Here is a 26,368-nt window from a genome sequence, read left to right as displayed (position 1 = left end):
AGTATCATCACTGCTCATTCTGAAATGTGGGCTATAGTTTTGTGGGATTGTGAACTCTGGGGGTGAGGAGGGGTATACTTGTGGTATGACTGAAGGTCAAAAGCAGGATACAACCCGATATCCTGTGTGAGAACCCCTCCAGTTAATGACCAATGGATTTTACTTGACCTCACCCATTTGGGCACTCACTTGTCTTCATTCAAGGAAACTGTCTCCTCAAAAGGGATTTCTTGCTTGTCTGTCTTCCCCATGATCAGCCGGTGCTTATCCAAGTTTATGATGCACTGAAAACAAGAATCACTGGTTACCCTCAATGATCCCACTATGGGGTCTCCATGTAAGAGGACCCTTGCCTCAGAGAAGAAGTACCAATGGGATTATAGAATCAATCCTACCTTCAGGGATCGGAGAGTCTGGAGACCAAGGGACAAGTTTTTCTCATTGTCCTCTAATAAAAAAAATTAAGATTTAACCATTTTCATGTTGGTTTAGAAGTCAGCCTTATCACCATTAGGTTCTATGCAACCTACCTCCCTTCCTTCCTTCCTTCCATCCATCCAATAAACATCTGTTGAGCATTTATTATATTAAGTAATTTTCCCAAATCATTATAGTTAAAAAGTGATAGAGTCAAGATTCAAACTGAAGTCTTTTTAACTCTAAAGGACAAAGGCCTTTGGACAAAAACCAGGAACTTAGAGTACTCTAGAATAGAGTACATGAGGGAAAGTATAGGAGTTGGTGGGAAATTATGAAGGGATTTATGGCAAAGGAGTAAGAGGATCTTGCCCTCTACCTCCAACTAGCCCACAGAAAGCTCTCAGGGGCACACAGAAATGTTTGTTTTCTTACCCCTTGAATTTTTTTATTCTCTGAGTGATTCTCAATATGTCTTGAATGTAGCTCAAGGCCCATCTGGTATTTCAGAAGGCAAAAACTGGGACAAGGTTTATAGTACAAAAAAGTGGAAACCTGGGATTTTGAAGAAGTCAATATTTACAGGCATAAAATCCCATGAGGGTTTGGTGGAAGGAGGGAGAGGGTTTAACTTAGGGGTCCGTAGGTCCAGTCCCCCATTCTACTCACCAACCACGGCTGCTGGGCAGTCCAGATGGAGGGAGCCCAGAGTGATCACTAGGTGCTCAATCTGGCCCACTACTTTCAGATGTCGGGGTAGAGAAAGCTTCTCTCCTTCATGCTTGTGAGATCTGACATGCTCCTTGAGTCTGCACCAGAGAGGAAATAAAAGAATCCCCTGGGCAGAAGTTTCTGGTGGAATCTGGCAATGCCTACCTTCTGACAAACAGCTGGAATTTTCCAGAGATTTCCTGGGTTAATTTACCAAAAAAAATGCTAGTCTACAATTCTTGTTTCAGCACTTTATCCTAAACATGCCGGGAGATATAAAAAACAAAAGATTCAGCTCCTATTCTCAAAAAGCTGTGTCACTGTCTGCACTGGTGGAATGTGAGGGTTGACACACTCAGAGAACCCTTTTCTGCATCTCAACATCCCCACCTATGTGCAAGGCAATTTAGTTAACATATCCTTTTATCCATCTGGGGGTAACAGATCTCAGAGAGGGCAGGTAAATCCTAATTTTAGAAGATGCTTTGTTCAGTGTCTAATTTTCTCTTTGTCTATTTCAGTCTATCCTCATCATTTAGTCTGAGGCCATAAGGATGGTGGAGGCAGGTACTTATTTGTTAAGTGCATTGATATTGGCATCAGCAAGGCATATTGTGGAGAAAGTCCTAATTAATTTAACTTGTCTGTCTAGGGGAGGAAGGAAAGAACAGCACCAAGGTTTCACACAGTTATGTAAGCTGATTGGAACAGCTAGCACCGAGCTATTACGAGTTGGTGGATAAATACTTAATTATGGACTTTCTGTGCCAAAACTTCTGCTTTACTCCATTTCCTCTCTTTTGGTGTTATAGCGCATCCAAAAGAAAAATAATTGCAATTTTACAGATGGTTATTAATTCCTCTGGAATCATGGCAGTCTTCTGCCTAATTATGCACCAGGACATTATTAGTCTTTCTGGAAACATCATGTTGCACTACAGCTCATCTCTTCACCACATAAAAATGCTCAGGATTCTTCTCATAGGAACACTTGTGTCCTTGGGACTCCATCCCCACCCCACCCCATCCACCGCCCTAAACAGCAATGCACAAAACCCACAGAGCCAGCTTCAAAGAGTCACAGTTGTGGTGAGGGGTGAGGAGAAGGTAGAAATGAGAAGGAACAGAACATGTGGCAGAGGTCACTGATTATACAAATCAAGACTTGTGCAAGCCCTGCCTAATAGGGATATTTTGAAAGTAGCTTAAAATGGGCCATTATATCTACCCTAGTGATTGTTTCAATACAGAGATTTAGGCTGGGGAATGCTCTGTTGTACTTAGGGCTAGAGAAGTGGAAAAGGATATTGGGTTGATCCTCCCAATTCTGGGCTAGACCTCAGGGCCCATCTGGTACTTTGGAGGAAGGAGAAGGAAGAAGAAAGGAAATAAAAGTACAGATTGAGTGAAAAGGAGGAAAGATACAAAATGGCTTTCTCTGACTAAAAAAGAGGGAGAACCCAATTCCAGCTGTTAGGGAATTGAAGATATTCAATATATGAGGTGTCTGCCTCACACCCAGGCCCCAGCAGGGGCAGCAGTAAGATCTGATTTTACCTGTTATTTGCAGAGAGGAAAGGTACTAATCACCCCTGTGATGGTTCAGGCCCAACAGCAATAGCAGCTCTATTCCACGGTCTGACTGATACTTCTTGGGACAGGTAGTGTGGCCTCCAGAAGGACACCAAGTAAGCTAAGGCCAACCACATCCCTGATTTTACTTCTCTCGGGTACACCACCAGGGCAGATCCTTCTAACTTGTTGTCTGGGCAGGGCACAAATCAGGATCAGGGCATGGCACGCAATGAGCCAAGGATTTCATACTTTCTCATTCCGGAACCCAAAGGTCTTTGCTCAAAACTTAATTGGTGGGAGTTAATGGAAAGCCTGGACTTCAAAATAAATTCAAGCAAAGAGTGTATTAGCATCTGACTTCCAGCACAAGTGACTACTTACCCCAGTCTGTCCACACAGGCTGAAGAGATGAGATTATATTGACAGCCTGTGTCAACCAAGGCTTTCACATCCTTTCCAGCACACTGTAGAGAGGAAACATACTGTTCAATAGGAGCCAGAGAAGCAAAAGGGAAGGGAGATCCAAAGAGCAAGCATCAGGTGTCATATGAAAGGCAGGGTTGGGGAGCATCCTCACAATTATGGGTTGGTAGTGTCCCATCTTTATCCATTGCTGAGTCTCCTTTGAGGGGTTATTTTTCCTGCTGAATCTAGAGCTTACAGAGGATCCCAAAGGACTTTGGGTATTTCATTCTATACACCAAGTGGCTCTTAATTGTGTGTGTGTGTGTGTGTGTGTGTGTGTATCACATACTCCTTTGCAAATCTGATGAAACACTTAGTCCTTTTCCCCATAAAGATGCACATGCATACAAATTACTGCATATATTTCCAGTGTTGCATGGAATGCCCCCCTTAAAACTCATTTATGAATTCCATGATAAGACCCACATTCTATACAATTTGGAGGAGAGGTCCCCATTATTAGGATAATGGGCCCAAATCCTGTTCTCCGGAAAACCTGGAAAAGCTATTCTCAGAACATTACCTGGCAAGAAACCAAAATCATGTCATCAACCTCAGACTTCTTTAGCCCCTCAGACTTGGCATGATTGAGTTTGTTGGTCTTGGAGGCCCAAGGGACACGACTGCTTCGGAGCTTTGACAGGTTGGTTTCCATGAGGCGCCTCTGCAGAATGTTATGAGGTTGCTTGAGGAACAGAAAGCAGAGGCTTCTTAATGACAGGTCATTTCCCCCCTTCTCTCATTGTCCCCCAGGTGCTGCAGAAATAATGAAGGAGCTGCCCATAACTGAGCTCTACCTTTGCTTCTTATTTATCTTTCCTTCAAGTAGGGACTTCATGGGTATTATCAGAGCAGGAACTATAAACCAATTTGCAGTAGGCAACCCTGAGTGAATGAAAGAGCAATGTGGGACCCTGGGAAACGTGGACAGGGCTAATAGTCCATGGCTAAAGAGAACTAAGGGACCCTTGTGATTTGTACTACCTGGGCTTGCTGCTTTCCCTTCCCTTACAAGGGCATTTCAGGAGGAAAGTGGCCATAGTCTATGTGGAATAAATGTATCTTTCCAGGGGGCTTATAGAAAGGGCAGCTGATTCTCACAGGCCAAAGAAACCTTCTTAGTGCTGGTTTTCAGGAGTTCTGTGTACTTCTGTTTCAAGTCTCACTCCCTCACAGTATTATTCTTTGGACCCAAATACATGTGCCTTGATGACATGGCTCTCCTGTGGGCTGAGTTATCCATGGGTGGATGAGGTAGGAAGACAGGGATTCATACCTGCTGAATAACCCTCTTAGAAGACACACTTTAGAACCTGGCAGAACCCAGAGGAATCATCCTTACCGTTATTCTCTGGACCTCAAGGAGCATAAGGCTCCTCCTGCCATGTGCTTGTCATCCATTCCCGCTCTCTTCAATGGGCCAAAAGTGGAGTGTAAAAGGGACAGAAACTGACCAAGAAGCAGGGGACTTAATTAGACCTTATATCTGTGCCAGGATACCTAAGGTTAGGAAGAAGAATGAGGAATATGAAATCAAGTCTGCTCTTTAATAGAGCTTAGGAGAGTTACTAGGGCAGATATATCTATGCTCTACTGTTTCTACTCAAAGTGGCCTCCAGAAAGTGTAAGCCACCTCTTAAAGTCATTTGACCTGAGAAATTTCTATACAAAAGCATATTATTCCTAGTTTACAGTAATATTGAAAATCCTTCAAAGGATGGAGTCTAACCCCAAGTTTCTATGTGACATATACTAGATGGCATTCCAATTCTAGGGGGGGAAGAGAGTTACTCCTAGAAGCCCAGAGCCTAGAACCTTCCCCAGGAAGTGGGCACAAGTGCAGGAGGTCTTCATTTCCACCATATTACAGATTTCTGAGGAAGAATGGAGTCAGAGCCATGACTCGCTGTAACCCTGGTGAGGCGAAGAAATGGATTCCCAAAATACACTGACTCTTGGCAAGGCAGATTTTAAATTAGTATTCTTCGGAAAAGGAGAGAGAGGGGCATTTAAAAGAAAATGAGAGCTTCTTAATTTGACAAGCAGCTGGAGGAAGTGCTAACTCTGATTTCCTGACTGGACCCTGGGAGAATGCTTTGCTCCTCAAAAGAAACAGAAATTCTTCATTCTTATCTCTCTCACTAATAAGTCTAGATTCATACTAAAGTAGGTGTTTGTTTCTGTCAGGTCCATGCTTAGCATGATCAACTCAGATAAGGTGGATTTGTAGAACTGAAGGCTGGAAGGGACTTCAAAGTCCATCTAAACAAAGCCCTCATAACCTAAAGTTCGAGGCTTTCCTTCTACAGTGGTCTTGCCCAACACCACTTTACCTGGTTATTCTGAATCTTGAGAGGAGTCTAATCATCACTGGACAGATCAGGCAAACGAGGAAGGTTCTGAAATCGTTTTCCTTGAAGTCATCTCTCTTTGAATTTTCCTACTCTACCCTTTCTCCACAGGCTATACACATACTCAAAGTTCTCACACACTGGGAAGAAAACTCCTCCACAAACCCTCAGACCGTGCCTCCTCAGTGCCACGTCCTAACCACAACCCTGCCTTAAACGGTCTTAAAAAAAGGTCGAAATCACTAGTCAATTTCCTGATATCCTATATTTTCTTCACTGAAATCACTTCTGATCCCACAACACCAGTAACGATCTCCTAATTTCCAAATCCGACAGACATATTTCAGCCTTCATTTTACTTGACTTCTCTAGACTTCTCTGCTGACTATTCCTTTATTTAGTAACCCAAAAAAGGTTCAAACGTAATACATCTTCAATATAAAATATTCAAATGTCACTGAAGTATATACAATTAAAAAGGGAAAGCCTCGGGCTTCCCTGGTGGCGCAGTGGTTGAGAGTCCACCTGCCGATGCAGGGGACACGGGTCGTGCCCCGGTACGGGAAGATCCCACACACCGTGAAGCAGCTGGGCCCGTGAGCCATGGCTGCTGAGCCTGCGCGTCTGGAGCCTGTGCTCCGCAACGGGAGAGGCCACAACAGTAAGAGGCTCGCGTACCGCAAAAAAAAAAAAAAAAAAAAAAGTTAAAGCCTCTGCAACCCTTCAAACCTTCTCAGTTCTACTCCCTACAAAGAACAACCATTAAATTTAGAAGTTACATCCTTCCAAAAATTTTAATACATCTACAAACATAAATAAAAACAGGATCATACTATAACACTCTTCTAAATTTTTAATTTTTGTTTAATATATGAAACGCATTTTTCTATGTCAGTACATATAATTCTTTTCATTCATTTTTATAACTACAAGTCTTCATAGTATAGTTCAGGAGTTGAAAATTCACAGCCAGTTAACTCATATGAACCTCAGAGATGCTCTTCTGTAGCCATTTAATTATGCCCTTATGTTTGTTTGTTTTAAATTTTTTTTTTGGCCGCACCACATGGCATATGGGCTCTTAGTTCCCTGACCAAGGATCAAACCTGCACCCTCTGCACTGGAAGTGTGGAGTCTTAACCACTGGACCACCAGGGAAGTCCCTGCCCTCATGTTTTAAATGACAATGTAACTGCACATTTACCTTTGCTCCCAACGAAAATTTCACTAAAATGATAGTCAAGGAACAAGAAAGGCCTAAAACTACAAGAACAAAGAGAATAGTAAAGTAAGCAACAACAATAACAAAAGAAGAGATTTTGACAAAATTTTGGAATCTAAAAAGCAGACGAAAAACTGGTAACTGACCTAGACTAGAGAAAGCTAAGTGCTTCACACCATTTTACTTCATGGAACACTGGAGTGGCAGAGACTGCCAGTTACTAATTAAAATCCATGATCTCCTCTTCTTTCTGGAAAGATACCTAGATTATGTTTCCCAGCCTTCCTTGTAGTTAGGCAAGGCCATATGACTGAGTCTGGCAAACAGAATGTGAGTAGAAGTGACACATACCACTTCTAGGTCTGGCCTGTAAACCTCCCCTGTGTACACTCCTCCATATTCTTCTCCTCTTCTGACGGGCTGGAATGGAGATGACCCTTAGGGTAACCTTCCTGGAGGTAATATGTTGAAGACAGAAGAGCCACTCACTGTCAGCCTGGGTCACTAAATGACTACATGGAAAAGGGCTGTCTTGTTGACCTTCCCACTAGAACTCTTACCTAAGAAAAAATAAACTATTATATTTGAACTATTTTATACTTGGGGGTCTAGCTGTAAAAGCAGTTTTCCTACTTAAACTAAAACCCTGGAAAAGCTGAGGAATTAGAGGTATTAGAACCTCTACAATTGGAGGGTATGATTAGGGTTGGAAAGAGATTAGTATAAAGCCTGCATAAGACTCCTATGCATAAGACTCCTTCCCAGTTGATCCAGACAACTGGGAAGAATGCCAAAACTTTATTCTTTTTGTAAGAGTAAATCAAAAGACTCTGGTTGGTTGACAGTTTGGCTAGGCTTAGAACAGATTCCTACAACAGCTAAGAATGAGTGGAGTGCCATACTATACCAGAACTGAAGAATATGAGTTGAAGGGCTCACATGGAGCCTTGCATAATGAAAGATACAAGACCCAAACCAAGATTTCACATCATTAAGAATTTTTGGAATATCATGGATGACAAAGATTCCAAGAGTTTCCAAAGAGAAAAAGATGATTTCAAATACAAAGGATTAGGAACCAGAATTACATAGGACTATTCAATGGAAGCTAAAAGACAATGGAATAATACTTTTAACAAATCTGACAGCACATAATTTCTAAACCTAGCCAAGCTATCAATTAAGACTCAGGAAAGTTATTTCCCAAGAATCCTTAAGCAGCTTCTGAAGGATATACACCACCAAAGCGAGGGAAACCAACAAACAAAGAAAAAAGCATAGGATCCAAGAAATAGAGTATACAATAGAGAAGAGAAACAAGGGAAATTCTGAAAGTGGTGTTGAAGAAAAAGTACAGGATATTGGCTGTGTAGTGGGCCGTGAGAGCAACCAGTCCAAAATGAAATGGGAGGATAGAGCACTCCAGGAAGGATGTCTCCAAGAAAAAAAAAAAAGAACCTGCTAGATCATCTGCAGTTTTAAGGTACTTGGAGGAGATTTAAATTTTAGATAGAAAATTAAACAAAGGGAAAAAACTAGGCAATTATTAATTTTGATAAAAATAAATATTTGTATGAGAAAGAAACATAGCTATGGTACACTATTTGACTCAGCTGTGAATAATATGAATATAGTCATAATAATGTAAGCAGTAAATGCTGATTTGACCCAAGATAGCTATTTAATTGTTATTAACATATTACAATATTAATATAGTAGGAGAGGGGACATGATGGGAAGGTATAAGAGAATTAAGGAACAGTTTAAATTTTTTTTAAGTTTTAAATTATATACATGTGCTTTTTGATAAAAAGTAAATTTTAAAAATATACCCTATACATTAAGAAAGCATATAGCCACAAGAAAAGCCAACTTATGATGGCTTAAATGGAGATGTATTTTTTTCTCACATAACAAGAAGACTGGAGGTAGGCAGCTGCTGGCATTAATTCAGCAGCTTAACAATTTCAGGGCTACTGTTTCCGTAACTCTCTTGGATATTCCCTCATGGTCATATGATGGGTGCCCCAGCTCCAGGCATTACATCCACATCTAAGGAAGGAGGAAGGGACTCTGTGCCATCTATCCTTTTTATCAGGAAAGCAAAAGCTTTCCCAGAAGTTCCCTCAGCAGTCTTCTGCCTATATCTTCTTGCTCAGAATTCCCACAGCCACTTCTAACTGCAAGGGGGTCTGGATGTATTTAGCTTCTGCGTAGAGAAGTCAGGTAGCTAGAAAAGGGCTGAAAATGGGTGATGATTTAGCCAACTAACAGTGTCTGCCAAATCATGAAAAACTGAAGTGTGTGTACATGTGTGCACACACACGTACACGCACACACCAACAATGTAACTTAGGCAGATGTAATGTCAGGTTACCCTATAACCAACCACCTTAGCACCTATTTTTTTTACATCTGCCCTACTTTCTGCATTTTTAATTTATTTATTTATTTATTTTTCTGCGGTACGCGGGCCTCTCACTGTTGTGGCCTCTCCCATTGCGGAGCACAGGCTCCGGACGCGCAGGCTCAGCAGCCATGGCTCACGGGCCCAGCCACTCTGCAGCATGTGGGATCTTCCCGGACCGGGGCACGAACCCGTGTCCCTTGCAACGGCAGGCGGACTCTCAACCACTGCGCCACCAGGGAAGCCCCGCTTTCTGCATTTTAAAATAGCACATCATCTATAGACCTATGAGTCTGTGGTACAAACATACCTCAGTTTATTTAACTACTAATGGACATGTAGATTATTTCTACATGTTTGCCATTAGAAACTATGTTTCAATAAACTCAACATTCCATTTTTTTGAAACTCTCCTCCACTGGCTTCTAAAACCACTTTTCTGTCTATTCTGCATCTGTCTCATTTATTGGCTCCTTTGCCTCTGCTCATTTCCTAAATGTTAGTGTTCCTTGTTGCTCTGTCTTAGGTCCCTTTCTCACTCTACAAAACCTTTCAGGGCAATCTTATCTGCTTTCATTGTATAAATTAGTACCCTTATGATGATGACTCCATCTCATGCCCAGCCCTCACTTCTGAGTTTCAGACCCATAGAACCAACTGCCTCTTTGAACTTCTCCACTTAGACACCCCACAGGCACTTTCAAACTTAACGTGTCCCACTGATCTTTCCCACAAAACTTGTACTTTCTCCAGTATTCTCCGTCTTGGTGAGTGAAATTCTGCCTCTTTAACACCTTGTAGTTTCCTCTCCATTTCTGCTGTTATTGCTAAGTTCAAATAATCTCCTAAAACATTATGTTCATGGTCTCCTTCCCCTACAGTGGCTCCCTTGCCAGCTGTTATCAAACACAAAATACTCAATTTAGCATTTAAGATCTTCCACTAATTCATCCTCCTTCCCAGTCTTATCTTTAATCCTCCATGAAGGCGTTCTACTTTAGCAAAAGGACCACTTATCACATACTACCTTGGGCAAATCACTAATCTCTCTAAGCATTACTTTTCTCTCAGTCTCACCTTCTTCATCAGTAATAAAAGAGGTTTGAGCTCCAAAGTCCTGTTCTATTTTAACATTCTGGATTATTCCCTTTACACCAATCTGGTAAAATGGCATCACTACACGCCCATCCATTCTTGATTCTTTTCTTTTCCTAAACTTCCATCCCAAGTATAGATAGTCCCCAATGTACAATGGTTCAACTTATGATTTTTCGACTTTGTGATGGTGCTAAAGTAATACACATTCAGTAAAAACTGTACTTCGAATTCTGATGCTTTCCCAGGCTGGTGATACGCAGCACAACACTCTCTCATGATGCTGGCAGAGGCAGCAAGCTGCAGCTCCCAGTTAGCCTCATGATCACGAGGGCAAACAACTGATACACTTACAACTATTCTGTACCCATACAACCATTCTGTTTTTTCACTTTCTATATGGTATTCAATAAATTAGATGAGATATTCAACACTTTATTATAAAATAGGCTTTGTGTCAGATGATTTTGCTCAACTGCAGGGTAATGTTAAGTGTTCTGAGCACTTTTAAGGTAGGCTAGGCTGAAATACGATGTTCAGTAGGTTAGGTATATTAAATGCATTTTCAACTTAACAATATTTTCACCTTACAATGTGTTTATCAGGATGTAACTCCATCATAGGTCGAGGAAGATCTGTACTGTTGCTACTTCCTCCAAAACTTATCTGGTATCGATCTACTTCTCCTCATCTTTACTACTTCCAATCTAATACAAGCCACCATCATCTCTTATCTGTGCTACAACAGCCTCCTAACTTGTCTTCCACCTCTTCCTTCACCCTTCTCCAAATCATTCTCTACACAGCAGCCAGAGTAAGCTTTTAAAAATATAAGTGAGATAATACATTCCCTTACTCAAAAGCCCTTCAATGGGGCTTCCCTGGTGGCGCAGTGGTTGAGTCCACCTGCCGATGCAGGGGACACAGGTTCATTCCCCGGTCTGGGAAGATCCCACATGCCGCGGAGCGGCTGGGCCCGTGAGCCATGGCCGCTGAGCCTGCGTGTCCGGAGCCTGCACGTCCGGAGCCTGTGCTCTGCAACGGGAAAGGCCACAACAGTGAGAGGCCCATGTACCGCCAAAAAAAAAAAAAAAAAAAAGCCCTTCAATGGCTTCTCATTGTTCTTCAGACAAAATTCAAACTTCCTACCACGGTCTATAGGGCTCTGTGCCATCTGGTCCCTGTCTATCTTTCCAACCTCCACATACATACCATATACACACCACTCCACCCTTTATTCATCCATACCTCCTTGCTCAAAAACTCTTTCCCATTCTAATGCCCTTGCACCTGCCATTCCCTCTGCCTGAAATGTTTTCCCCTAATATTTCAAATAGGTAGCTTGATCTCATCTTTCAAGTCTCAGCTCAAACATCACTTCCTCAAGAACATCTTCTCTGACCATACTATTTAAAGTAGGCACTCCACTTCTTTAGTTACTAACATATCCCACTATTCCTTTCAGAGTAATTATAAGTCCAGAATTATTTTGCTTTTCTAGTTGTTTATTATTTCACTCCCCCACTAGAGTGTTAATTTCACAAGGGCAAGGACCTTCATTGTCTTGATCACAGCTATATCCCAGCTCTTAGCATAATACCAAATGAATAAATCTCTACCCTTTACTTCTTCAAAAAGCCTTTCTTGATTAATATCATCCAGTTCTTTCCTTCAGAATCCCTTCAGTACTCACACATTACATAGTTTGTACTACTTGCATTCCCATTCCTTGACTGTTGCTTTGTAAATATGCTTAAGTGATTTGTTTTTGTTTATTGAAATATTGCCTTTCCAAGGGCTATCTTCTACTTTCCAGGTGTACTTCAAGATACACAGTATTAGTTAGATAGGTGCTGCAGGTACTCTGGTGGCCTTTTGGACATAGCTATGTCATCTTCCTGACATGGATCCTGCTTTATGCCTTAGCTCAACAAGGCAACACTAAGCAGTCACAGGTTCTCTACTGTTCCTGCAGTGTGGCTGCTAAACCCTAACCAGCATTTAGGCATCTAAATCCTAAGTGGGCAAACTCAAATGTGCTGCCTTTATCACCATCGGGAGCTTCTGAAAGAAATGGGCACAGTGGGCAATGCTGTATTCCAGGTAGACATAGCTGAGGTTCCTCAATCTAGGAGCCAGTCTGATTAAATATCTCTTCTAACCAGGCTGTAAAGTGGGAAGAAAAGTGAGGTGAGAGGAAACAGGCTATACTGCAGGATACCACAGAATCATGATTTGAGCAAGAACTTCTAAGGCCACCTTTTCAATCCCTTTACCTACGCTGTACTGAATCCAGACAGAATCAAACTAATGGATTTCTGTGGTCCACAGAATGGGTCAGACTGGAAAATAGGAGAAATTATAGAAGTCTGCTTTCTTTGTAGCATTTACTCTCAGAGGAGAAACCCAAGGTTTCTAGCTTCCAATAGAACTACAACTAGAACCACTTAGAAATAGGGGTCAGCAAATATGGCCCACAATCCAAACCCAGCCTGCTGCCCATTTTTGTAAATAAAGTTTCATAAGAACACAATCAGCCCCATTTGTATTGCCTATGGCTGTTTTGCATTACAACAGCACAATTGAGTAGTTGAGACAGAGACTGGCCTGCAAAGCCAAAAACAATTAACTATCTGATCCTTACAGAAAAAGTTTGCCAACCCTTGACTTAGAGTATTGTTTAAACTATATATGCTTTGGGGTCAGACAGAGCTCAGTTCAAGTTAGTAACCACCTTGCAGAGCTTTTGTGAGGATGAAATGAGATGGTTTGTACGAAGCATTTAATACCATGTCAGGTATAAAGTAAGCACTCAAATTTTAATAATTATATGTATGTGTACATATGTATTTTAAATTCTCATGCTCGGCTTAAAATTGAAGCTGATTACCATTCACTTCTTTTTTCTTAAAAGGGCATGAAATCATCTTACTCCACTTTTGTCCTCATGTACAGTTTGTAGACAGACATGGGCTCCTGACTGACTCTCACTTCACGCCCAATATACATGTCTCTGTCTGGTCTTGGAAGTCTAAAAGGGCACTAATATCTGTGCCTTCTCTTCTTTATTTACTAGCTGAATATACAACACGTGACCCTTTCATCACCACAGGATCATAGACAGATTGTCCTTAGGTTTACTGCTGCTCAAAAGCACATGGAATCTACCTAAGGCAGTCTTGTCACACTGCCCCAGGACTTCTGTGTTCTCTTTGCCTTTACCTTATGACCCAATAGACATATTATTTCAAAGAGAACAGCCTTATTCCTGATTGTTACCTGCTGGTGTGAGATGGTGGCTTCTCAACCGCCCATGGCAGACTGCATTTTTGTTACAAAGGACTCACACAACTGCAGGGACTTCAACCAGATAACCTGTAAAGTTCTTCTTACTCTGAGGTTCTATAGGGCACACTCGAAGCAGCCCCCTCTCCATATAATCTCATAGTCAGTTGACTCACCAGGGAATGATGAAACTCTAGTCAGATGTTGGTCACCATCACTATTGTCACACCAGACCAGAGTAATCACTGCTTCCACTGAACTCCTCTAGCGCTTATTGACTATAATATCTTGACAACTACCATAGGCTTCCTGGTGGTATTATTTACATTTTCATGGAACTATCTATTCAACATCTACAATTGAATAGCTAACAGACATCCCAAACTTAACTTCTTCAAGAATGAAATTCCTGATTCTTTTTTTTTTTTTGCGGTATGCGGGCCTCTCACTGTTTTGGCCTCTCCCGTTGCGGAGCACAGGCTCCGGGCGCGCAGGCTCCGCGGCCATGGCTCACAGGCCCAGCTGCTCCATGGCATGGGGGATCTTCCCGGACCGGGGCACGAACCCGTGTCCCCTGCATCGGCAGGTGGACTCTCAACCACTGTGCCACCAGGGAGGCCCCCTGATTCTTATTCCCTATCCCTAACCCACTCCTCTTGTATTCTTAGCCATCTCAGTAAATGAGAAACTTTATTCTTCCAATTGCTAGATCAAAAACCTTGAGGTCATTCTTGACTACTCTCTTTCAGATCCTTAATCCAATCTCTCAACTAAACTTGTCAGCTCTGTCTTCAAAATAACCTGAGAGTCTGATCTTTTCTTGTCCCCTTAACTGCTAGCACACTGCTCTGAGCCACCATCATCTTTCACCTGGATTACTATCTAACAGCTCCTAACCAGTCTCCCTGCTTCTACTTTTGCCCTCTATAGTGAAATCCACACAGTAGTCTACTTTGTGAAATAAGTCATGTCGTGTCACCCCTCTGCATAAAATTTTCCACCAGTTTCCCATATCAGATTAAAAGTCAAATATCTGTACAATGATCTAGAAGGCCCTAAGTAGTTTGGCCTCCCACTATCTCTCTGATGTTATCTCCTATCGCCCTCCTGTTGCTCACTTTGCTCTGGCCACAATGGCCTTCTTACAGTTTTTTAATCACATCAAGCACACTGACAATTCAGGCCTTTGCACTTGCTGTTCCTTCTGCCTAGAACATTCTTCTCCAAGATATTTTGCTCTCTCATTTCCTTCAATATCTCGTGTAATGTAATCTTATCAGACAGGCCTTCCCTGACCACCCTAGATAAAATAACAGGGCTCTACTCCATCCTACCCTGGCCATAACACTCCCTATTCCCTTATCCTGGTTTATTTTCTCCATAGCACTGATTACATCCTGATATATTATATATTTACTTGATTTATTTTCTGCCTTCTCCCCCCCACAAGAATGTAAGTTTTATGAGGGCAGGAACTCCGTTTTGGTTCGCTACTATATCTTCAATACCTAGATCATGCCTGACATGTAATAAGTGTTCAATAAATATTTGGGGAATAAATTAATTAATCAGTCCTATCCTTCCCCCTAATCTATAAACTCATTGTACAGGTAAACTTTGTTGTCTTCTTCTTTGTGGTCCTAGCACCTAGCATTGTGTCCTGAACATAGCAAGTGTTCAAATAATGTTTGCTGTAATTAGGATTCGATCATGGCTCTGGAAATCTTCAGTTTGCACTAGATCCTGATGTTATACTGGTATTTCATGCTCCTCTTCTAAGACTCCCAAGTTCTCTGGTCCAAAATCTATAGCATTATGGATGTCTTGTGGCATTATGAATAACTTACCTACAGGATACCACCCAGGGCTGCCCTCATTGACAGAAATTCTGATCAGGTAGATCAGATACTAGGAGTACAGGGCTAGTCATTTCATGGTCAGTTGGCTTTGCTGTGTTACACCATCCTTCCCCCAGCCTTCTCCTAATTCTAGTGAGTTTTGCTAAAGCATTTGGCTAGAAGCAGAATCAATCATAAATAGGAAAGCAAAACTGTCTTTCTATTGCTGAATAAGTAAGGATATAGCCTGATGGTCAGTAATATTATCATATAGGAAAGACAGCATATTATCCCATGATATGACTGTTTTTAAAAATTAAAAAGTCCTTACCTCAATGAGAAGAACATTTATGAACCTGGTAGCTAAAACAAAAGAAATTAGAATACGCAAAACTCCAAGAGTGATTTTTTTCTCTACCCTCATCAACTTAAAAAATAATAATAAACAAAATAAAATATTACTCATTCATATCTCTGATTTTGATTCTTAATCTAATACACAAAAAAGAGCACAAGATAAAAGGACAAACAAAATAAGACAGCCAGACATAAGAAATAAAATTAATTTCCACAGTAGACTTTGTAGCAGCCAACTACACACAAACAGGAAAAGGGCAAAGGCACCTCCCTAGGGTCAAGAGAACAAGAACACATTTCACTGCCTATGGATGCTCTTTGCCAATCCAAAAACAGTTGGCAGGCTGGATTCAAATAGTGAATGTTACAGAAACAGCATGGTAAAAGGTAGATAATTCAGAAAACTCAGCAGTATAATTCTAATATAGGTCACTAGTATGAGGAAAACAACCCACAATCTTCTCACTGGCACAAACCCCAGAATCAATGAAAACTAATTTGTCCTTTCCCCCCTATCTCCCTCTGGTGCCATCCCTTCCCTTTTCTTGTCCCTCTTTTATTGAGTTTGTACTATAGATTTATACAGTCAATTTTTGTATCCTCAAAAATTTCACTTTGGTGAGAGAACACTGAGTCAGCACTGGTCTATACTACCAGATATATCCATATATATATCCATATATATGAAGTGATATAGTACTTCTAAGGTTATTTCTAAGATTATCCTGATCCAGCAGCATAAGTTCCAAGAAAGCTTAAGCATGCCACATCACCCCAGTACTCAGAGCTCTCCTAGCCCTATCTCAGTCTGCCTTGGCATCTGTGACCTGTTCTAGCTCTTCTGTGCAATCACTTGCACATTCCAGGTGTGAGAACAGTGAGAGAGGGACATCAACTCATGGCAGTGGGGGGAGGCAGGGGAGAGAAATTGTGAACCATGGTTCAGGGTCTCACAATAAACTGCTGTGTGTCACATCCACAGCAATAACCTGCTTCTTGAGGAAGCTTCTTCCTTCCAGCCTAGTGCCTATGTTCTATGCTATCAGCTCCTGTGTGGCTCAACTAAGACAGACTGGAGTCAGAAAAGCAGATGGAGTTCTTCCTACACAGGATGAAGCAGTATAAAGAATGCTAGGCAGAAGAATGGAGAGGCAGTTCCTCAGGGCTAGGAAACTCCTTGACATCCCAGGACAACCAAATGTCAATCATATCTTAAATCCAGCATGAAGGGAAAAAAATTCCACATTGTACTTATTTTCCTATTACTGTTTATTGGCTGAGGCTTCCAGGAACTAGGATTATGGTGGCAGGAACTAGGATTATTGTGGTCTGAAGGTAAGAAGACTTGAACCTGATTTGCTAAATGAATCTAGACTGTAGTAAAGTGAAAGGAGGGAAGAAAGACAGTTATTGCTTTTCTAGGAATACATTTCAGTCACTCACCACTCTGAGTTAGCATGAATCAGATTAACTATCCTGTGGCTTGTTCAGGTAAAATACCTTTTAAAAAACAGAGCAAGATAATTGAGCAGACATCCCCTGTACAATAAATAACTAAAAATAATTCTCTATCACAATGGGGGAGGGCAAATCTGATCTTGGGATCTATGTGCCATTAGAGTTGATTAAAAAAAGAAGAAGAAGAAGTAGATTCAGCAGCTCTGCCCTCCATACCCATCTTGTGGTGGGAAATGGCAATTTCAGTGGCCCAGGCTGACACCCCGCTTCCCTGACAAATTAAACATTCCAAAAGCTCAAAAAATACTGGAAAAACTAAACAGAGCATCTACTTCATTTAAGACATTTAAGTAATGCTTCATAAATTATTGCCTAGATGAATAAAGTGATTGTGAAATTCAAGAAAACAAGTTAAACTACAAGAAAATTCCAGATAAAACTACAAAGCTAAACATCAATTTGGTCCAGTGACTTAAATGTAAGAGTCAGATACAGTTCTTTAAACTAGTAACCCTTAGGCCCCCATAGGATCCCTCCTACAGATGGAGGACAGTACTGTCTTTGAACTCAGACCTCCAGTCCTGGAGTTTCTCCTTCTTAATGCCAAGAACAACCCTGCTAGAAAAAAAGACTGCGCCAGCCCCAGCTCCAGCTCCACACATCAGCCGGTGGAGCAGCTGGGGCAGCCTGGCCTCCTCCCTCTATCCACTCTCTGGGGGTGGAGTAGCAGGAGAGGAAGATGATGAAGAGAGGTTTGGGGCTCAGGAAACCTTCAAGGTCCCTTTTTCTCTCCCCGCCCCCCGCCCTCCTGTTGGAAGGTCAAAGGTAGGTGAGACCAAAATCAAAGGGAGAAGTAGATTTTGCATAGGGGGGAAATGGATTCAACAAAAGTCAAGTGTATCTGGATGTGGTGACTGCCCAGAAAGCCCCCTTCCCACTTCGTTCTCTCCTTCTCACACCACTTAGGAGTCACCTCTGTCTGGGTCACGGGCCCGGCCAAGCAGCCTGGGAGGCAGCGGGCGCTACCCTGGCTGCGAGGCTCAAGCCCCAAGCAGTCAAACTCGGTACTGCGAAAAATGGGAGGGAAAGGGGACCTGAGGGCAAGAAGGCAGGGCTGGGTCTCTTCTACTCCAGAGGAGAGACACGAAGGGAGGAAGCTGCGCTTAAGGGAGGGCGAGCTGGAAAAGCTACGACGGAATCCCGAGAGAAACTAAAGCAGGGGAATGCTGGATGGAGAGGAATCTGAAACAGAGCAATAGCGAGACAGCCAACAACTGCCGGCGGCCGGCGGGGGCCCGGACGCTGACTCAGTGAAAGCTGCAAAGGGCGGGCCCCGGGAGACCTCACAGCGCTATGGTGACGGGCCGCCGCGCGCGGGGACCCCGAGGCGGGCGCGGCCGCGGGGGCTCACCGTGTCCTTGGACGAGCCCAGCTTCTTGAGGCCGTCCAAGGGCAGCAGGTCGGCCGAGTCCTTGTGGATGAACTGCACGGCCTGCTTCATCCGGCGCTGCTGCCGCAGCGACGCCCCCTCCCGCCTGTCCGTCTCCTTGCGGCCGCCCTCGGTGAGGAGTCCTGAGTAAAACATCGCTGAGGCGCCCGCGGCCCAGCGTCCCGGTCGCTCCCGGATCCCCGGCAGCCTTCAGCCTCGAGCTTCTCCAGCGCCGCGAGAAACGCGCGCCGCCCTTTTTATAGCCGAGCGTGACGTCACTGGGAGCAGCCAGTGTACACGCGGGGGGCGGGGCCCGCACAGCGCCCCCAGCCTGCGCGCTGCTTCCCAAAGTTCCGGGCCGCTGCCCACACCCGCACCACCCCACTGGGGCACAGGGCGGGAGAGGAGGAGTGGCGCTGGCGAGACTGACTCCGAGCGCCAAGGTCTACCGCGGCAGCTTTACCCAACCGGTCCCTCGCGTTGTGGGTGCCCCGCATCCCCTGGACCGAGATGAAGTGTGGGGAGGCCAACGCAGGAGCGGCCTCTCCCACGGCAGCCGCCGCCACCTCCTGGTCCCCGCTCACCTGTCCACGCCGTGGCCGACCCCGGGATCACCGACAGCCGGGCCATGCCCCGAGTCCTGCCGCCTGCGCCGCTGCTCGGCTTCACCAGTTCCCACTTTCGCGCCCCTCCTGGAGCCCTAGAGCCCAAAGCCCCGGCTCCGGAGGACCGGCGGCGCGCTCCGAAGTTGGATTGCTAGGGATTTCTCCAACTTCAGATCGGTCCCCACCCACCAGGCCCACGTGATTGGGGAGGGGGCAGCCCCTGCGGGCCGGCCGGAATCTGCCTTCCGGGGACCCTCCCTCCTCCCTGCTCCCTCTGCCCGCGGGCCCAGGACCCGCGCATCCGAGCCAGGGAAGCAGAGCTTGGTGGATGCCTGCGGGTCACCCTGGGGCTGAGGAGTGGCGAGGGTCCCCGCCTCCGCACGACTGCACACGAGTGCGAGCCCTACACCTGCTCTTCGGAACACCCGGCAGAAAAGCACGTTTTTCTCAGCCAACACTCGGGCTCTCTCCAGCATGACTCCGGGAGCAACTGGAACCCGGTTTTCTTTGTGAATCTGTCATACTCAAGCCATTCCAATCGGGCCTTCAGGCATCCTGGGTCCTGGCCTCGACGTTGTGACTTAGTACAAACCACGTTTTCCACCCTAGAAACTACCACCACTGCACTCTCCAACCCCATCTCACAGGAGCAGGCATGAAATAGAAAGATCTGCTCCCTGAAGAGAACCAACAAAAGTAAGAATAACGACATTTACTGAGCCGTTACCATGCACCAGGCACCAGAATAAATACTTAAAATGCAGTCTCTCATTGAATCATGGCAATAACTTATGAGATAGTATCATTATTCCCATTTTACAGGCAAATGTCTGAGACCTCCTAACTGGTTTCCTGAATGTGCCTTGGTTCCCTTCCAATCCATTGTTCCCTGCTGCCAGAATAATCTTTTCAAACTACAAATGTGATCATCTCACCTCCCTGCTTACAGCACCACAAAAGTCTTCCTATTGCTCTCAAAAGACCCATATTCTTGCATGGTCTGCCCCACACCTGCATCTCCACTCTGTACTTCAGCCTCATGAGCTTTCTTTCCTCCAGTTCCTTGGAGAAGCCATTCTCCCTCCAAATGGCTGACCTTTGAATATCCTGTTCCCTCTGTGTGGAATGTCCCCTCCAAACCTGTGTAGTAAACAGACCTCAATTCCACTGTCATGTCTTTAGAAAAGCCTTCTCTAACCTCCCAGAGGGAGTGAGGTCTTCCTAATTATAAACTACGCATCTCTCCTGGACATTCCACTTTTTTTGGTGGTAGTGGTGGGGGCGTTATTTGTTGTTTGGTTAATATTTATTTCCTTAATTAACTGTAAGCTCCAAGAAGGCAACTGAGTCCATTTTTTGCTTACCATTGAATCCCTAGCTCACAGAAGGCACTCAGTAAATACTAGTATAAGTACAGCAAGAAGTTAAGGTCTTATCTGAGGAAAGCAAGAGGTAGAGCTGGGATTTCAACCTCAGACTGTCTGCCCCCAGAACCTGTGCTGGACTTCCCAGACCTAGAAGGGCTGGGTTTGACCTTGCTTCTTTCCCTCAGTTCCTGCCTTCAGCACTTGTCCTAGATTCAGAGCTCACATATTCCTGTGGGGAGATAAATCCAGAAGGTCAGAAGGCTGCTCACCTGGCTTCAAGGAAGCCCCAGGGATTCCTTGTCCCTCAGCACACATTGAGCGCGCAGCCACCTGGAGGGGGGCAAAGGGGGGGGTGGGATTGCAGCTCACCTTCCAGTTCCCTGGCACACTTCCAGCAGTGAACAACAGTGGCTGCCCTGGGCCCTTCTGTCCTGTCGCCTGGATCCCTGCCTAGTCACTCCTCCAGGCCTGAGTCGCCCAGGGAATGGTAAAAGACAGCCTTGCCTTGTCTCTCTAGGATAGGTGCCTCTGAGCTCAGCAAAACATCAGGACAGGTCCAAAAGTGAGGGCCCCTGGGGCTTCGGCCAGGACAGCTACTTTCCTCTGAGAGGAAGCCAGGCAGGCAGATTCCAACTCCCCATCAGCAGGCAGCTCAGCTCAGTCTTGCAGCCTTTTTGTTGGGGATGGCCCGACAGAAGAAAGGGGCTCCTTTCATAGCGAGATTCCCCCGACACCCCTACCCAGAAAACCAGGAGCTGAATGTCTCTGATTGAACTGGAATTTGTCCATATCAAGTGTTATGGGAAAATGAATAGAGCCTTGGCTGGAGCTGAGAGTCTTTTTGTGGATGCAGAGCTCTTTGCTATAGTGGGATTTGTGTTCTGCAATTGGATCTATGGCCACAACACCTACTGGTCCCCCCATCTCTCAGAGATCTTCCTCAGCCAGACTGATACCATCACTGCTCTTAAGCATGGGGCAAGGTATGAGGCCAACCCCACTCCCTGTAAACACCCTATGAGTTTCTGCAGACTGCAGACCTCTGGGCAGTTTATCCCGTTTGACCAAATGACTTTGAGCAAGTCACTTCCTACCTCTAAGCCTCAGTTTCCACATCTGTAAAATGGATGCAGCAAGATTGCTTATAAAATTGGGCTTTGTAAACTCTGGAAGGCTGTACCAAGGAAAGGTCATTATTAATTCTCCATATAGCCAACCTCCCCTGCCCCACTGACCCATCTAGAAAAAACTATAATATAGTTGTTAAAAGCACAGGTTTTGGAGTTTGATACACTAGGTTTGAATCCCTGCTCTTCTACTTACTAGCTATGCAACTAGTAAGTTACTAAGTTACTTCGCCACTCTGAGTTTTAGCTCCTCATCTAGAAAATGATGCTAGTAATGTATCTACCTCTCAGGGCTGCTGTGAAGATTAAATGAAATAATAATACACATAGCACATTGTGGAATGTAGTAAGGGCTCAGCAGAAGGTAGCTACCGTAATTACCTGGGACAGTCTCAGGATTGCTGAGCCTCAGAATGGGCCCTGGCCTATGCTTCCTCCAAGCCTCCCTACAGACCTGAGCATCTCACCCCCTCCTTGGAATCAAGGCCTCCTGGGGTAGCAGCTGGCCTCCTCCCTTCCTCTCTGTGGTGTCTCTGGATTCTGAATTTACCATGTGAAGTAAATTCTGTTTTAAATTCTGTTTTAAATTCTGTTCTAAAATCCTCAACATCCTGCCTTGGCTGTTATAGAGGGTATGTCCTGGAAAATTATGCTAGATAAGCTGATGCTGCTTCAGTTAGGATTTTATTCATGTTGTTCTTATTATAAGTGACAGGAAACCCAGTTGAAAATTTCCTAAGCAAAAATGAAAACTTTTTCCTCCTGAAACTAACACAATATTGTAAATCAACTATACCTCAATTTTTTTTTAAAAAAGGAAAACTGTCCCCTTAATTTAAAAGTGCAGGGGTTTCAGGCATGGCTGAATCCAGGGGTCAAACAACATTAACACTGTGTTTCAACTCCGAGCTGATGCCACTGTAGGCCGGCTCTTCTAGTGTGATGGCTGTCAGCAGCTCCAGGGTTATAATCTGTTCACCTAGAAACTCTCTTTTGGGTCTTCAGGTAACAGGGAGACCTTTGAGAATGGTCTACAGGATGAGTGCTGGGGGTGAGAGTCCAGAAAAGTAGATGAGAAGATCAGAGGAGAAAGAGGAGATAGTCAAGGAACTTTCATCCCCCTTCCCTTCCTACCCATGCATATTTTGCTCTGACTTTGCCCTTGGGCACACCCTGGAAGTAATGGCCACTGCCCGGCTCACCCTTCACTCACCATCTCCATCCTTGTAGTTGCAGAGTCCCCTTCTTCCTCTGGTGCCCTCAGTACCATTCCAAATCCCTCTGGCAGGAAGATTCTTCAAACAGCTGTCCCCTGCAGGTGCTGTATGTCTACCAGGATCTCTGGCTACACGTTGCCCCCAAGTTGACACCCAGCCCTGAAGACTGTCGACTTTGGCAGGTTAACGCAAAGACAAGCGTTACTTCTGTCTTCTTCCTTCAGTGACACTTTGCCAGTGTCACCATAGCCTCATAAAACAAGACTGATGGCAGCCCCGCTGGTGTTTTCCAAAGTTGGCTGGGTCTTTTGGATCCATTTCTGTCAGCAGTGATTTTGTTTCATTTCCTGGCATGAGAACAGGATGTAATCTCAAATAAGATAGCAAAAGAGGACAGAAAAGTGTGTGTGTGGGGGGAATCTCAGTATCTCAAGCGAGAATGTCTGGTGGAAAGAGGCTTGGCACTGAATCCCGGCTCTGCTCCTTGCTTGCTGTGGGACCATGGCCAAGTTTCTGCAGCTCTCTGAGCCTCAGTTTATCCATCTGGCCAGGCTCTGTGTGGTTTAAATAGGATAACATGTAAAGCAAAGGGCCTGGCACAAAGCGAGCCCTCGATAAATATGAGCCCTGTTCCTCTTTCCTTCCTCTGTCCAACATAGGTAGAGAACCTGGAGAAAGGGGGAGAACAGAGGCCAGGGGAGAGCTCTACCGTCTGGAAACAGACCTGTGAAGATGGCAAGCTTCTGAGAATGCGGCACAGCCTTGGCTTGACAGGCTGGCTCCAAATCCCTTTCTGTCACACCCAGCCAGAGGTAAGAGGGCTTGCAGGGCAGCTCAGCGCACCTGGTTACCTCTGTCTACCTCAGGAGCACGGAGGCCTCCACTGCCTTCCCCCAAAAGAACTAAGCATGTGGCTTGCGTGTGACAGTGACAGGTCAGTGGCCCTCACTGGGCAAGCTCCGGCTTGTGCGCAATGGCAGCAGAGAGGCCAAGGGCTCTGTGCTTGGGCGTGCAGACATCTACACACCACACACACTCACACAGCATTCACTGACCTATTTTCACACAGCTCTGTACTGCCTGGGGAGATAAGTCCTTGTGATTATTTTTAAAGGTTTTATTTGGAAACAATTTCAAACTTACCAAAGTTTGCAAAAATAAAAGCAATACAAAGAACACCTGTATATTCTTTAACCAGATCATTAACATTTTACTGCGTTGGCTATATCATTTGCTTTCCCTCAACACAAACACACAACAAACACACCCAAGCAAAACACGTTTTCTAAACTATTTGAGGATAAGCTACATACATTATGACCCTTTACCACTAAGATTTCATTATATATTTCCTGGGAATAGGAATTTTTCTCGTATATAACACTGCAGATATAAACCTCATAAATTTTCATTGATACAATACTTTTATTTATTATTGTTCATGTTTCAGTTTTGTCAATTGACCTAATAATGTTCTTCATGACATATTCCTCTAGTACAGGATCCAGGCTAGGGTCAGGGGTTGTATTTGTCATGTCTCTTTCTTTTTCTTTTTTTTTTATAGATTATTTTAATTATTTATTTTTGGCTGTGTTGGGTCTTTATTGCTGCGCACAGGCTTTCTCTAGTTGTGGCGAGCAGGGGCTACTCTTCATGGCCGTGAGTCAGCTTCTCACTGCGGTGGCTTCTCTTGTTGCGGATCACGGGCTCTAGGCGCTCGGGCTTCAGTAGTTGTGTGCGCGGGCTCAATAGCTGAGGTTCGCGGGCTCTAGAGCGCAGGCTCAGTAGCTGTGGTGCACAGGCTTAGTTGCTCCACAGCATGTGGGATCTTCCTGGACCAGGGATCGAACCCGTGTCCCCTGCATTGACGGGTGGATTCTTAACCACTGTGCCACCAGGGAAGTCCCCTGTCATGTCTCTTTAGCCTCGTTTAATCTGGAACATGTCCACAGTTTGCTTTGTCTTTTATGACACTGACATTTTTGAAGAATACAGCACTCCATCTTTTTATTAAATAACTGTTTTTTAAAATAAATATGAGCAATTTTATTCTAGAATTCCATCTTTTAGGATATGGGGGGATGACATTCTGGGTACCAATAATTCTATTACTTAGGGTCGCTTCAAAAAAGAGATGCTATTCTTTCTTTCTTTCTTTTTATAGTCAGCCATCTTTTTTGAATCTTTTTTTTGAATTTTATTTTATTTTTTTTATACAGCAGGTTCTTATTAGTTAGCCATTTTATACATATTAGTGTATATATGTCAGTCCCAATCACCCAATTCATCACACACACACCCTCACCCCGCCACTTTCCCCCCTTGGTGTCCATATGTTTGTTCTCTACATCTCTGTCTCTATTTCTGCCCTGCAAACTGGTTCATCTGTACCATTTTTCTAGGTTCCACATATATATGTTAATGTACGATATTTGTTTTTCTCTTACTTCACACTGTATGACAGTCTCTAGATCCATCCACATCTCTACAAATTACCCAATTTCACTCCTTTTTATGGCTGAGTAATATTCCATTGTATATATGTACCACATCTTCTTTATCCATTCGCCTGTCAATGGGCATTTAGGTTGCTTCCATGTCCTGGCTATTGTAAATAGTGCTGCAATGAACATTGGGGTGCATGTGTCTTTTTGAATTGTGGTTTTCTCTGGTATACACCCAGTAGTGGGATTGCTGGATCATATGGTAATTCTATTTTTAGATTTTTAAGGAAGCTCCATACTGTTCTCCATAGTGGCTTTATCAGTTTACATTCCCACCAACAGTGAAAGAGGGTTCCCTTTGCTCCACACCCTCTCCAGCATTTGTTGTTTGTAGATTTTCTGATGATGCCCATTCTGACTGGTGTGAGGTGATACCTCATTGTAGTTTTGATTTGCATTTCTCTAATAATTAGTGATGTTGAGCAGCTTTTCATGTGCTTCTTGGCCATCTGTATGTCCTCTTTGGAGAAATATCTATTTAGGTCTTCTGCCCATTTTTTGATTGGGTTGTTTGTTTTTTTAATATTGCGCTGCATGAGTTGTTTATATATTTTGGAGATTAATTCTTTGTCCGTTGATTCGTTTGCAAATATTTTCTCCCATTCTGAGGGTTGTCTTTTCATCTTGTTTGTAGTTTCCTTTGCTTTGCAAAGGCTTTTAAGTTTCATTAGGTCCCATTTGTTTATTTTTGTTTTTATTTCCATTTCTCTAGGAGGTGGATCAAAAAAGATCTTGTGGGCTTCCCTGGTAGTGCAGTGGTTGAGAGTCCGCCTGCCGATGCAGGGGACATGGGTTCGTGCCCCAGTATGGGAAGATCCCACATGCCGCAGAGCAGCTAGGCCTGTGAGCCATGGCTGCTGGGCCTGCGTGTCTGGAGCCTGTGCTCTGCAATGGGAGAGGCCACAACAGTGAGAGGCCCGTGTACCACAAAAAAAAAA

The 26,368-nt window shown here is 44.1% G+C and overlaps 1 protein-coding gene across 1 annotated transcript in view; it reads right to left on the bottom strand.

Annotated features, from left to right (window-relative positions):
- NRIP3 (nuclear receptor interacting protein 3) overlaps positions 1 to 18,864 on the bottom strand; it is a 32,154-nt gene extending 13,290 nt beyond the window's left edge. The window contains exons 1-6 of the mRNA XM_022563207.2: positions 18,593 to 18,864; positions 3,692 to 3,853; positions 3,085 to 3,167; positions 1,087 to 1,226; positions 396 to 448; positions 190 to 284 (exon numbers count right to left, since the gene is read on the bottom strand). Of these exons, the coding sequence (XP_022418915.1) occupies positions 190 to 284; positions 396 to 448; positions 1,087 to 1,226; positions 3,085 to 3,167; positions 3,692 to 3,853; positions 18,593 to 18,766 (707 nt within the window). The 5' untranslated portion in view covers positions 18,767 to 18,864. The remainder of the gene's footprint in view (positions 1 to 189; positions 285 to 395; positions 449 to 1,086; positions 1,227 to 3,084; positions 3,168 to 3,691; positions 3,854 to 18,592) is intronic.
- Between the last annotated feature and the right edge of the window lie 7,504 nt (positions 18,865 to 26,368).

Source organism: Delphinapterus leucas, chromosome 7, assembly GCF_059928025.1.
Source record: "Delphinapterus leucas isolate spDelLeu-1000000601 "Yukka" chromosome 7, BTC_Dleu_Yukka2, whole genome shotgun sequence".
Taxonomy (NCBI): domain Eukaryota; kingdom Metazoa; phylum Chordata; class Mammalia; order Artiodactyla; family Monodontidae; genus Delphinapterus; species Delphinapterus leucas.
The sequence above is the reverse complement of the archived record's forward strand: the minus strand, read 5'-3'. Positions and strand labels throughout refer to the sequence as shown.